The sequence below is a fragment of the Eumetopias jubatus genome, unplaced genomic scaffold, assembly GCF_037043125.1.
Source record: "Eumetopias jubatus isolate StellerSeaLion01/CBP00866 unplaced genomic scaffold, mEumJub1_p1.0 scaffold_6, whole genome shotgun sequence".
Taxonomy (NCBI): domain Eukaryota; kingdom Metazoa; phylum Chordata; class Mammalia; order Carnivora; family Otariidae; genus Eumetopias; species Eumetopias jubatus.
In genome coordinates this window covers 138,762,480-138,776,109 of record NW_028274812.1, presented here as the reverse complement: position 1 = coordinate 138,776,109, position 13,630 = coordinate 138,762,480, and the positions used below count along the sequence as shown (strand labels likewise).

At 46.8% G+C, this 13,630-nt stretch overlaps 1 protein-coding gene across 5 annotated transcripts in view; it reads right to left on the bottom strand.

Annotated features, from left to right (window-relative positions):
- Positions 1 to 13,630, bottom strand: part of KDM1B (lysine demethylase 1B) — a 55,486-nt gene that overhangs the window by 6,408 nt on the left and 35,448 nt on the right. For 3 of the 5 annotated variants that reach the window (XM_088024131.1, XM_088024132.1, XM_088024133.1), the window contains 8 exons: positions 12,479 to 12,616; positions 11,341 to 11,512; positions 8,324 to 8,451; positions 7,096 to 7,227; positions 6,496 to 6,570; positions 3,022 to 3,138; positions 1,975 to 2,100; positions 1,151 to 1,836 (listed from right to left, as the gene is read on the bottom strand). In XM_088024131.1, coding sequence (XP_087880257.1) covers positions 1,405 to 1,836; positions 1,975 to 2,100; positions 3,022 to 3,138; positions 6,496 to 6,570; positions 7,096 to 7,227; positions 8,324 to 8,451; positions 11,341 to 11,512; positions 12,479 to 12,616 — 1,320 coding nt within the window. In that variant the 3' untranslated portion in view covers positions 1,151 to 1,404. The other 2 variants (XM_028107381.2, XM_088024134.1) reach the window with 2 other exon arrangements.

The window sequence follows — 13,630 nt, the reverse complement described above, 5'->3', positions numbered from 1 at the left end:
AACTGGGAGATGTAATCACATCACGTAAAATAAGCCAACACCCTCCCGGGGGCCTCTGGTTCTCTAATTTATGTTACTTTTGAGTCATTTCAACTCTTTCTACTCCTACTCCTTTATGCTCGAAAAAGATAAAAGCCACACCACTGACAGATCTCCAGAGATCGTGAGATTTGGTAAACTGACAAATATGAAGTACCCTGAGCTCCTTGGAGAAAAGACAGAAAAGGGATGAGCTGCGTCTGTGGGGTGGGAGAAAATTCTGGACCAAATCCCTTTGAAAGGAAAGTTGTCAAAGCTGGCTGGGGTTTGGGTTAATACAGGACGTGGGGAAAAGGCTGAGCCTCTGACGTCCTTGGGCAAACGAGGGGGTGTGGTGCTCGCTGAGGCAGCACACACTGAAAGAGGAACCGTCCGGAGATGAGCACGGCCTCTGGGTGAGGCTGACGTGCAAATTCGTGAAGCCTTCCACATCTGGTGCGGTTCCCCGGCGAACAGCCCCCCTCTGGGGTTTGGCACAAAAAAGGAAGGGAGGGAGGGAAGTGTGTGATGTGAGCAAAAAAGGAAGACAATGGTGTGAAAGGTGGTACGGAATACTGCTATAGGCTCATCTGTGTCCCCCTAAAACTGCTAGGTTGAAGCCCTTAACCCCCAGTACCTCCTAAGGGGACGCTGAGAACGGGCCGTCCGCAGGCACTCACATCACAATGAGGTCCTCAGGGTGGGCTTTAACCCAGTAGGACTGGTGTCCTTAGGAGAAGAGGAGAGGACACAGACCAGCACAGAGGGAAGACCGGGGAGGCCACAGGGAGGCGGCGGCCCATGTGCAGGCCAAGGAGGGCCGCCTCGGAAGAAACCAGACCTGCCTGCACCTGATCTCGGACTTAGGGCCCCCAGCGCGGCCAGGTCCAGGTCTGGAGGTGGGAGGCTGGACATGGGAAGGAGGACGGACGCAGCCCATGCCCCATCCCCTTCGTCCACAGCAACGCAAGCATGGCTGGCTCAGCACGTTGGGTTCTCTGACCTGCTCCTTGAACAGCTCCCGGAGGACAGCCATGCACTGCTGCAGCACCTGCTTGTCATCCAGGGTCCTCACGGACGCCACCGCCTCCCCGGCGACCACCGACATCAGCACGCTGTGCTGCTTCTGCAGATGCAGGAGGAGGCATGGGCAGGTTACACTCTCTGCTTTCAGGACAGCGGTCCCTAGACGCACGGCTCCCAATCGGGAAGGACCCCGTGCTCACAAACCTCCTTATCTCCTCCTCCTTTCCATCCCCAGTCCGTTTCCCTGACAAAACTCATTATGCATCTATACATTTTGTTGTTCGCGGCTGGAAAGCTCAGGAGGAAGGGTAAATATCAAATTCAGGGTTGCTCTTGGCTTTTCCCTTATAAGAACTTGTTCTAGAAAAAACAGAAGACGGAGAAGGAACATCTGCAAATAAAATCGGGAAAAATCCTTCTCAAACGGTAAAGAAATTTTGCCAGTGGCTCCCAAGAGAAACCTTTTAAGGTGCAGTTTCTTGGAAGGAAGAAGAAAAGGGAACAACCAGGGTGATTCTTTTGCAGGACATCAATAGTACATTTCAAGTCCCCCACCCGCCGCCCCCTCTGGCCACACGCGCCAACGCCGAGCCCGCCCTCCTCCGGGCCAATCACATCTCGCCCTTCGGAGCTCACAGGAGGACCCTCGGGAGTGCTGTGCAGGTACTGCTCATTACTGTGTTGTGTGGACTCTGCCTGAGAGACCGCCCCACCAGCCTGAAACACTAATCCACTTCCCGGGGAGCGACATGAACACTTGAAGAAAATATGGCAGATGCTGGGGCTCCTTTCCTGTAGGAAAACATCCAAGTATCCTCAAGCATATCAACATAGGTCTAGAGCATCCACCACGCCCATCAGTTCCTGAGCTTGACCGAATTCTAAACTGTAGGAAGGGAAATTCAAACCACATTTCACTAGCGACTTTACCTGGGGATCCATGTCATAGAACACAGCAAAAAGCCCCCGCTTGCTGGCACTAGGAGGTACGTGACCGAAAAAGTCAGCCCCTTGAACTTTACTGTCCCAAAATCGATAAGGAAATTGCAAGGCAATCTGGAAAGTGAGCAAGAGAAAGATGGTTAGGCGTTTCTGGAATCAGAAGTACGGCAAACTCTAAGAAGCACCCTATAGTCTTTAACTAAAGAGCTATGCACAAAAACAAAAACCTAAATGCTCCCTTTCCATGTACTTGTCTCGTTCGTTCTCTTGTGAGCATCTGGCTTTTTGTGCTGTTCAGTCCCGTACTCCCACCGATGATGATGGGACCCACCGACAACCGGATAAGGCTGATCTGAAGATGCAAAGCATCCCTGAGACCTGGTCCTGAAGCGAATGTCCCTAAGATCAATTCTAGCCACCCCGAGGGCTGCCAGGATCCCCTGTAGCATTGACACGTTCTGCTAGAGAAGATTTTAAAGGCAGAGGAAGTAAAACTCTCTCCTCACTGGGACCAATTAATGAAGGGCAGGCATAGAAAGCAGCCAAAAAAAAAAAAAAAAAGAACTACCTTATTTACATATTTATATGCCAAGTTCAAATTCTGAGTAACAAGACTCATTTTCCTAAGGTCAAAATTCAGACCTCGGCCAGCTCTCCTCCTCTCGTTTTGATAAAGTCCTTTTGTATTCTTCATGAACGATTATTCAAATGAAAAGAAAATCTTCGAATTTTATTTGAATTAAAAAATTATTGGGGCACCTGGGTGGCTCAGTTGGTTAAGCAACTGCCTTCGGCTCAGGTCATGATCCTGGAGTCCCGGGATCGAGTTCCGCATCGGGCTCCCTGTTCGGCAGGGAGTCTGCTTCTCCCTCTGACCCTCCCCCCTCTCATGTGCTCTCTCTCTCTCTCTCTCATTCTCTCTCTCAAATAATCTTTAAAAAAAAATTATCCACTCCTTCCCAATACCAGAAGCTAGGGAACTCCAGTCATCTGACTTTAATCTCTTTAGTTCTGAGGCTTGAGTAACATAGTCACCTTTTCAATGATGCCTGCGCCTAAGCTGTTGATAGCCTTCATCTTCTTGTCTGACAGCGGTGGGTTAAAGTGAATGGCCCCCTTCTGCAGTAAGGCCAGGGGGACAGTGACTAATACCTGTGAGAAAAAATGAACAGTGAACACACAAAAGCAACTGAACCTAACACCACATCTACTCAGTGGATTCATTTTCAGGAAAATCTCAACACACAAAGGACATTCCTCTCTACTGCCAATCATGAGACTGTCAACGTCCCATGTTATATTGGGAAGAACAAGGGCTATCATGTACCATCGGGCAGGTTGTTCACTGCACAAGGGTGCCTGGCTGAGCAGAAGTGACATCCACATGGAAGAACTCACAGAAAGGTCTTGATGGTTTAGAATAACCCTGGGTAAAGAGTCAATAGATCCCTATCCTGAAAAGCAGTACTGTAAGAGGAAATGGCCCTAAATATGGAGTCAGGAGAACTACATTTGTGTCTCATTACCAACACTACCTAATGTGTGGTCAGTCCCTGCCCTACTAACCTCGAAGAACTGAGGTAATGCTTAAAACGAAAACTCTTACGATACACAATATACGTCAATATGTTTCAGAAATGGTAAAGCCCGTCAAAAGCAGTATGGAGTATTATCACAAAGAACCACAAGAAAATTTTAAGGAGAAAACAATTTATTGTAGGGTCTCTCCAATGGCTCGCAAAATCATTTAAGAGAACTGAAGTAAGAGGTGCGAACGGAGCCTTCAAGAATGACTCTCCAAGTCCCATCACAAAACCCGGCCATCAAAGAGCTGCTGTCTCTCCATACAATCAGGAAATTTCTGGCGTCAGAACCATATTACCACAACCACAGCCAGAAGCCATCAGTCCTGCTGCCAGCTCCAGAATCATGTTGCTTACAGAACAAGCTGCACCAGCAAAATGGGTTCTTCATGCCCCACTCGGGACTCCCTGATGGTGAGTGGACCCTGGGGCCTCCAGTGGCCCTGTTGCAGAAGAGCCCGACACCCTGGCCGTCACGCTTGCCAGAAGTGAAGCAAACGCCACACCACACCTTCCAAGTCTCATGCTAGCGTAGCTGAGTGGCTGTACCTTTCATATCTAGAACCTCAGCTGCTAGGAGTCTGGGGAGTGTGTGTGTGTGTGTGTGTGTGTGTGTGTGATGGAACCGAGTGTGTGTGTGTGTGTGTGTGTGTGTGTGATGGAACCGAGTGTGTGTGTGTGTGTGTGTGTGTGTGTGTGTGTGTGTGTGTGTGTGTGTGATGGAACCGAGTGTCAAGCACCCTAGCTACCAGAGCCCTATCAAAGATTTAGTGTGTTTGGCTTAAACCCCAACTCCAGGATCCCAGGAAGGCCAGAGTTCTTCCTGTGACTGTGTCACCATTTTCTGCCACAGGGAACTTTTAGAAAGTATAAAGCATTTTCTGTGTCATCATCATGCAATCAAAAAAAAAAAGGTGGGGGGGCGCCTGGGTGGCTCAGTCGGTTAAGCATCTGCCTTCAGCTCAGGTCATGGTCTCAGGGTCCTGAGATCAGGTCCCGTGTCAGGCTCCCTGCTCAGCAGGGAGTCAGCGTCTCCCTCTGCCCCTCACCCTGCTCTTGTGCTCTCTTTCACTCTGTTTCTCTCTCAAATAAATTAAAAAAAAAAAAAACAATTATTCTCTTGGATGCGTAAGAACTTCCAAGGAAATAAGATCTAAATCTTTTCTTAAGATTTGTCAGAGAGCATGCACACAAGCAGGGGGAGGGGCAGAGGGAGAAGCAGACTTCCTGCTGATCAGGGAGCCTGACAGGGCTCCATCCCAGGACCCTGAGATCGTGACCTGAGCCGAAGGCAGACACTTAACCGACTGAGCCACCCAGGCGTCCCAGATCTAGATATACTCTTAACAACAAAAAAGCTTTCAAGAGCACATGAGCGAAGGTAAACAAACAGGCGAAAGAGATAAACATACACAGGCCAGGGACTCCCAACAGATCTCCGTGCAAGCAGCCTAGAGACCACACCACAGTTCGTGAAATGTTTATCGGTGTATCAGGTTGGGGTGGTAATCTTCCACTTATAAGTTGGTTTGGAAACTTCCAATTCAAACCGTGTGATGTGTGCAGACTACCACAAAAAGACTTCCTTTAAATGTTTCGGAGCAGACTCTGAAACACAGCTCTGCCCTAATACCCCTGGAGAGCCGGATTCAAAGAAAGAAAGGCAAAGTTGCCTCGTTAGGGTCAGGCAGAGGGTGATGCGGCAGAGGCCACAAGAGGCAGAGTCACGAAATCCCAGTGGTTGAGCCATCAGCTGACTTGCAATTTTAAAAAGAGGTATTTAAAAAAAATTTTACCACTAAGAGGAGCCTTAGATATTAGCCTGATTCTCACTTTGCGGCTCACACATAAGGACATTGTCGCTGGCCTGGCCACATGCTGGACTCACCTGGGGAAGTGTTACAAACATGACCAGCACAATTCACTGAGAATCTCTGCGGGGTGGGGTTCTGCAGCCTTCCTTTGTAAGCCCCTCCTGGGTGATTCTAACCTGAGCCAGGACTGAGAAGCACTACCAGTCCAAAGACTAGATCCTACCACTCCTAACTCCGAGAGTCAATGGCAGGAGTAATAGGACCTGCCCCGTGGGCTTATACATTAGACCCCGTCTCTTCATTTGACATGCGATCCTTTACTTCTGTATGAGTATCATGGACTGTAGAGTACTTGGATATAACTGGAAAGTGCAGAATACAGCTAATCTAGGAACCAGTGATAGTCTCTCAGTTACACATTGTGGTCCTCATTTCAGACATAAATAAACTGAAATAAATTTACGGGGCTTACTAATCCTCCGCCGCCGCAAGGAAGCACCTTTGCTCTCCAACACCAAAGAAATCTCCGTGTGATGTCACATAGTATAACACTGTGGCCACTGTCCACCTACTGAAGTTGTTTACAAAAAATTCCAATAATATAAAAGTACTTCTGCCAGTTTCAAAATGAAAACACAGAGCTGTCTTGAATTGAAAAATGATTCCATGTCAAAACAAACTAAAAAAAAAAAAAAAAAAACCCCCACTGCCAACTTGGAAAGTACTGAATTAAACAAAATCACTTTTGTAATGCACAACTTCTCAGAGCCTTTAACACATTCATATTTAACCCAAAAAGTAGACTGCAGTATACAACACTTTTCAAACTTATTTGGCCAAAGGATTTTTCTTATTCAACTCTCAGGACTGATGTACCATAGAACGCACTTTAAAGAAACACTTTTCAGAATTCCACCTACCATGAATCTACACAGTGTTAGATCAATTAAATCAGATTTGCAGATCCACACATAACTGAGTACAGATAGGGAACTCTTCAGGACCCAAACAAGGCTCCAGGCAGATTGCCAAAGGCAAACATTTTGGTGGAAAACACGGTTTTCCCAGACCCACAGACCCCTGGCAGCACCTCGTGAAATTCTATCACCTACCTTTTGTGCTGTACACCCTGTCCCATCCGTGATGGTAACCTGCACTTCATCTCCAGAATAATCAATGCTCTGTACCTGCTCAAGAAAAACAATCATGAAAACCACGAGGGATGGAGCCATAAGATCCAGGATCCTCTCCAAGTCTATCATGTGAATTTCTATCTCCAAGACTCCAAAGAATCATCTCTGGCATTCAGGATCTAAATGACATTTACAGCTTACTTCAGGGAACTATCACCCAGTCATTAAAATTTATAAACACTTTGTCAGAATATGGAAAATCTTTATGCTCGTTTATCTAAAGCAAAATAAACACGTAAATTACAGCCTCTGTGATTAGGGCAATGCACAGTACAAACACATCGGGACAAAGATGCGAAGGGAACATTTTAGAGTGAACATAAATGCACTGTGTCGGGGAGGTCATGAGACTCCCGCACACATTAGTCACCACTGTTGCCTCCAAACAGCAGGGCTACCTAACAAACAAGGTCACAAACACCTGTCTCCTGTGTAATCCACGTACCCCACGCTTCGCATCCTCCAAACACAAGGCCAATCCAAAGCCGCCCACCCCTCCCCGCCGCTGTCGATACTCACTGGAGACTCGAGCCGAATATCTAGGCCTTCTGCTAGTTTTTCAAGGATTACGGAGTAGCCAGGCATTAGCAGAGTATGGTCACCAGCAAACTGGGCAAAGAATTCGTTGTGGTCCCAGGAGCGAGCAGACACCTGGGAAACAATAATGTGTAGGGAAGCTTACTTTATTATTCTTTTTTTAAGTAAACTCTAGCCCCAACATGGGACTTGAACTCACGACCCCAAGGTCGAGAGTGGCATGCTCTACCGACTAAGCCAGCCAGCCTCTCCAGGAGAGCTTATTTTAAAACAAAAGGTAGACATGATTTGGGCATGGGTCCCACTCCTTGATAGAGACACAAGGTAGAGTATGTGGTAACAATCCTGGAAAAGGAGAACTCTATGAATAAAACTGCATTTGAACAACTCCATCGTTAAACATGCCAACTGTTCGTCTTCAACATGGCATCTCTACAGAGGCTGAAACCCCGCATGATTTTGGAAAACAGTTACTCCAGTGGCAATGAAGAATCGAGTGAAGGGATGGATGCCTCGGTGGCTCAGTCGGTTGGGCGTCTGCCTTCGGCTCAGGTCATGGTCCTGGGGTCCTGGGACTGAGCCCTGCATCAGGCTCCCTGCTCAAACAGGGAGCCTACTCCTCCCTCTGCCTTCTGTCTCTCCCTCTCTCTCTCTCTCTGACAAATAAATAAAATCTTAAAAAAAAAATGAAAACAGAGAGAGGACAGTAAGTCGGGGTCATCCATGGAGCCTCAATTCAAAATATAGAAGATCCAAGTATCAAGACCACAGTGGTTATAGGAGTGAGGCAAGTTTAAATTTATTTCAGCAAGATGCACAGACCACAACTGCAAGGCTCCTCTATTTTGGTGTCTGGAGAGCAGGGTTCTCAGACCACGCAGGGCTCCACAGAAAGGCCTGCAGGGCCTCCGGGGGGGGGGGGGGGGGGAGCACAGGGGAAGGAGGGCGGCAAGCGCACCAGGCTCTGGGCCCCTCACCGATCCAGCCCGAGGCCTGCCCACCTGCGCTTGCTTTAGACACGCTCTCTGAAGGATGGTTTCTCTTACTTTAAAAACAAAACACAAAGTCTAAACCACGGTGGGGTGACTATGCTCAGCAGTCATGATTTTTGAACTTCCCAACAGCAGAACTAGTATTTCCTGTTTACCCAAACCAGTCTGGGTTGAGTGCGGACACACACACGCACGCACACCCCCCAGCACGCGCACACCTGATGGAGGTTGCTGCCGCAGGCATACTCCAGGTTGCTGAGGTGGAAATGAAGCACCTGCTCCTCAAGTTCACTGAAATGGATACCAGACTCCTTGATGAAAGCTTTGTAGATCTCCTCTATCTTTTCTGCAACGGGAAGGGAGCAAAGCAGAGAAAACAGAGGTCATGTTAGTTCCGAAATCCTTGTCGCTCTGCACCTCCTGTGACCCGCAAACCCCCAAAGTTCGGAAGTCCCTTCCCAAGTAAACCTGGGGTCGGGAGGTGGGGGGGGAGGACATCTTGATAAGGTTGGTTTCACTCAGGAAGGAAAAGCTTATCTTAACTGGAAACAAAGTATGTAGGCTCTACAGCTTCAACCATGTTTCGTTTCTGCCTAGCTGAAAAACTTTCTTTTTTCGCTCAGGGTGGGGGTGGGGTTGGGGTGAGTACCGGCTGTACCCCCAGAGAAAATTCCTCTTCCCTTTCTGGTCCTACTGGGACGACCTAAGGTCAAGTTCTTAGAACATCTCACCTCAACTCAAGAGACCTACAATAGACTTCTGGCTATATTCTCCCCGAAACAAGAATAATCCATCACAGGCTTTCGTCACCTCAGCCTTCTGCCTCGATACCTTTTAATTACTGGTTTTCTACTGCCTGGGTAAAAAATTCCAAAACCCACAGCCAGACCAAGCTAGCACATAATCAGCCTTTCTAAAGATAGCCCCTACTACCTGCCCACTCACACGCTCTGCTGAGCGGGCCGCTGAGCCTCTTCCTGGTCATTCCAACCGTGGGGGGCCTGCTGCCACCACTCGCCTCACTGGCCGCCCGCCGCCCCCCCGGCCCAGCCCCCTTCCAGCCCAGCACCAGCGGGCCAACACACGCCTTGGGAATGCTGCTTGCTGCCAACTCCAACCTTCATCCATCCCATGCAACTGGAACGTTCAGCTACACAGACACACAGCCCTGTGGTATCATCATTCCAACTCTGGTCTTAGATTCCCTTTTCGGGGGAGGGGGTGGGGGGGGGAGGCTCATGTCTGACAAATTGTAAGCCTCTTAGCACAGGGTGCTTCTTCGTAACCTTCTACCGTGATGGCCACCAGCCCACATGTACGCTGCAGACTCAAAGCTTCTATCAAGTCTGTGCACTTGCTTAACTAGAAACGGAACTGAAAGTGAGTTAAGGAAAAAAATTTTTTTGACAACTCCACACTCTCATTAAAATTTTCCGTTCTTATGCTACATCGTAATACAGGGATGGCCACAGTGCCTCTGGATCTGTGCTGGGCTTCGGCCCCCAGACCACAGGGCCTTTGTGCTACCTTCATTACCATCTTGCAGTCCTGTTCCTGCCTCCTGCTACGGGGTTTCTATTTTCCTTTAGGTTTTGAGGAGATTTGGGAGGAACCAAGATTGCTAGAACTGTATATAAAATTAAGTATAGAGAGATTGAGAGAAGACTTAATGTGATTTTTATGTAAATTATATTTAAAAGCTTTAGTACATATGCTCTGTGAAATTAACTCTAGCTTCTTAGTATTTCTCTTTGGGTGTTCTCAGCTAAGTGCTAAATGAGGTAGAATCTCACACAGCTCAGATACTACCAGGCAGGAGAGAACTGAGACCTTCTTTATGCAGACATGTGTGCACCATTATTAAAGCTTTTCCAAAAAAATATTAGAAAAAACAACAACTTGCACAGTCGGTGTTGCAGACCCTCCTTTGATAACTTTTCTTAAGTAATTGGCCAAGACAAAGCAACATTATTAACTTTTTTACCTGGTGGCCCTGAAGAAAGGGTGAAGACCCCCATCCAACGATTACCACCCACAGGCACAACACTACCCCAAATCTGAGCACATTCCCCAAGTCAGCCTAGTAACTTTCCCCAACTCCAAAAAATTCAACAATTGCCCCTGGGTCTGGACATGACTTACATTTGATTAAATGATCCCTGTACATCCCAATTTCTGAAAATGTTCTGTGAGAGTCTGTAGGTGAACACTTACGAATAAGGGCAACTGGAGGGGATGGGTCTCAAGCAGGAGTGCAAAGGGGAGGGGAAAGAGAAGGGACGGTGCTTGCTACTGAGACCTTTACCCTGAACAATGAGGGGGCACGCACCAGGATGCAGACCTTTATGAACCCTTACGAGGAAACACATCGTTGAAGCAAATTAACATCCTGTGAACAGAGTTCAAATGACCATACTTGAAGAAACCCCGAAACCCCGACAGGCCGCCAAGAACTATGAGTGATACATCCAGGACATAAGAATTGTAGGTTAAACAAACCTCAACTCAAGAAGCAGTACCGTCAAATCTCCACTGGCACCCTCGTGGAAATGAGTGGTTATGTACAGTCAAGTTTTCCAAGGAGTACAATTAACTGAGTACGTTTTGGTCCGTTTAGTACCAAAGCCTAACGATTCTGAATTAAAATGTTCCAATTGCAATACACATTCTTGCATTCTTAAACATACTGGAAAAAAAAAAAATCTCAAGCTATTGTCCCCCAAAAAGGAAAGGAAATCCTGGCATACAGAAAGTCTTTTTATCTAGAATGGACATCATGTAGGGACTCTTCACACAGGGCCTAGAACACATTTCCTTAAAAGAGGCTCCTCTGGGAAACTGAAAATTAAACATTTAAATAATTATTTTAAACATCAGCTATTTTATGCAAAGTAAGATCTGAGTGTGTTCACTCACACAAGCCTCTAAAGGTCCTTCAGGAAGTTCTCCGCAGAGCAGAACAGTCCGGAGGACTCATCAGTCCAAAAGGAATGCTCACGGGAGTGCGTGCGTGCGTGCGTGCGTGTTAACATACGCTCTACGCCCATCGTGGAGCCTGAGCTCGTGACCCCGATATGAAGAGTCACAAGCTCCACCAACTGAGCCAGCCAGGGGCCCCTTCACAGGACTCCTCCCATGGCAGACATCCAACCACACAGGCGGACGCTGCTGGTGCTCATCAGCCAGGGCTACAAGGAGACTCCAATGGAACATTCAGAACGCCATTCTCCCATACCTCCTAAAGGAACATCTTGGAGCTGAGTCTTATCCTTTCTCCACTCAGAGACAACATCCAAGAGAGCATTAAAATGAAAATCCATGCGCTTGTCAATAGTGGGGTCAGTTATTCGTCCACCTTCCTGAATTAAGTCACATCTCTCTCCAAATTTATGCATGCTGATGCCAAGCTTCAAAATAATAAGAATAAGAAGGTGAAAATTTGCCCTGGAAAAAATACTTACAGGTTCTAAGCTGAAATTAGACAGAGCTCTCATGGAGAAAATGGTCTAGCAGCTCTCGAAGAGAAAGCTAAATATGCTTCCCAGGGAACGGCAGCAAAGTGAGGCAGTGAGAAAAAAAGAGCATGAAATCTGCGAGACCTTATTACAGGAGAAGGTGAGGTGACAGCAACAGCGTCCATGCCATGCACTCTACAGCTTTTCGGGCAATAATAATTAATGCTTCTGAAGCTACGGCTGAGCACTGCCTCTCCTTGCTCTGACATTCCAGCCCCGCTGTGGACTCTCCCATAAATGAGCACGCAACCACACAGACACTCATGGAAGGTGATGTTGAATTTACCATCAATAAATACTTCAGGAAAAAACCCTAGGCCTACCAGGTCTTCAAAGAAATTATAGAGGGTTGCCCGATAAGAGACAGGATGCCTAGGTAAATCTGACTTTCAGATAAACAATGAGTAGTTTGGGTTTGGGTATCTGTTGTTGTTTTTGTTTTTTTAGCATAAGTAGGTCCCAAATATTGCATGCAAAATATCCCATGTAATATTTGGGACATAATTATCCTAAACAAAGTACTTATTTATCCAAAAGTCAAATTTAGCTAGGCGTTCTGTATTTTTATTTGCTCCATCTGGCAACCATACAGTGATGAGCTAATCGAGTGGCCGGCAAATAAGACACAAATATAATTAAAGATCTTAGAAAAAAATCTTTTATGCACGCTACAGTTCTACCTTCTCCGAAAGGAAGAACTGTAACTATTTTTGTTGACTTTTCAGAGGGGATGAGGGGGCAAGAAATCATTTGGGGGTGGTTCTATATCATCTAGAAGCATTACTAATACCACACACAAGCAAAATGAGACCATTTTTTCTTCTGATTATCTACAACACAAATTTTAAAGAAACCCACTTGTTCACACATTAGTGCTACTGGGTTGTTGATACAGCCATTGACAATCTGGGCTCCTCTTCCCACTGTGACACCTTTAAAAGATTTATCATCCCATACTCGGCCTCCAATTCGGTCTTTGGCTTCCAGGACAGTTACCTAAAAAGACAAGCAATCAGGGAAGCTAAATAGGATAGAAAAACCATATTAAACAGAATGACACACAGTTAAATAAATTCCATATTTGGTTAATTATATCACTTGAGAAAAAAACTTTAAAAAGAAGGCAGTGTGAACAGAAGCCAACGTAGATGTTAAAACAAACCATCCAGCTTTTCAGCAAGAAGTGAGTGAGTGGTCTGCTGGAGAAATCCCTCACACTGTCTCCTCTCCAATCCCATAATGATAAGATTTGATGAACCACCACATGAAACATACTCTGAAAGCGTTTACTTAATACTATTCCATAAATTAGGGGCGCCTGGGTGGCTCAGTTGGTTAAGCAACTGCCTTCGGCTCAGGTCATGATCCTGGAGTCCCGGGATCGAGTCCCACATCGGGCTCCCTGCTCAGCAGGGAGTCTGCTTCTCCCTCGGACCCTCTTCCCTCTCGTGCTCTCTATCTCTCACTCTCTCTCTCTCAAATAAATAAATAAAATCTTAAAAAAAAAAAATACTATTCCATAAATTAAAAAGCACTATAAGAAACTAAAGAGGTGAGTTTGTCCTATAAAATGTCTCTGGATGGAGCAAAATGCCTTCAGCATTGCAAATAGGACTTAACTTCCCTAAGATAAAACTACTGTTAAAAATAGGGCGCCTGCATCAAAAACTAATGATGTAATATATGACGATTAACATAACAATAAAAAAATAAAAAAAAAAATAGGGCGCCTGGGTGGCTCAGTCGTTAAGCGTCTGCCTTCGGCTCAGGTCATGATCCCAGGGTCCTGGGATCGAGCCCCACATCGGGCTCCCTGCTCAGCGGGGAGCCTGCTTCTCCCTCCGTCATTCCCCTTGCTTGTGTTCCCAGGGAATGCCTTCATCCTCTCCCTTTATGGCTCCCCATGCTGCCATGCCGGCCTGACCAAGCTCCCACGTGTGGGCTGTCGGCGCACCGAGAGTCTCAGCGCCGGGTGTGTGTGTGTGTGTGTGTGTGTGTGTGTGTGTGATC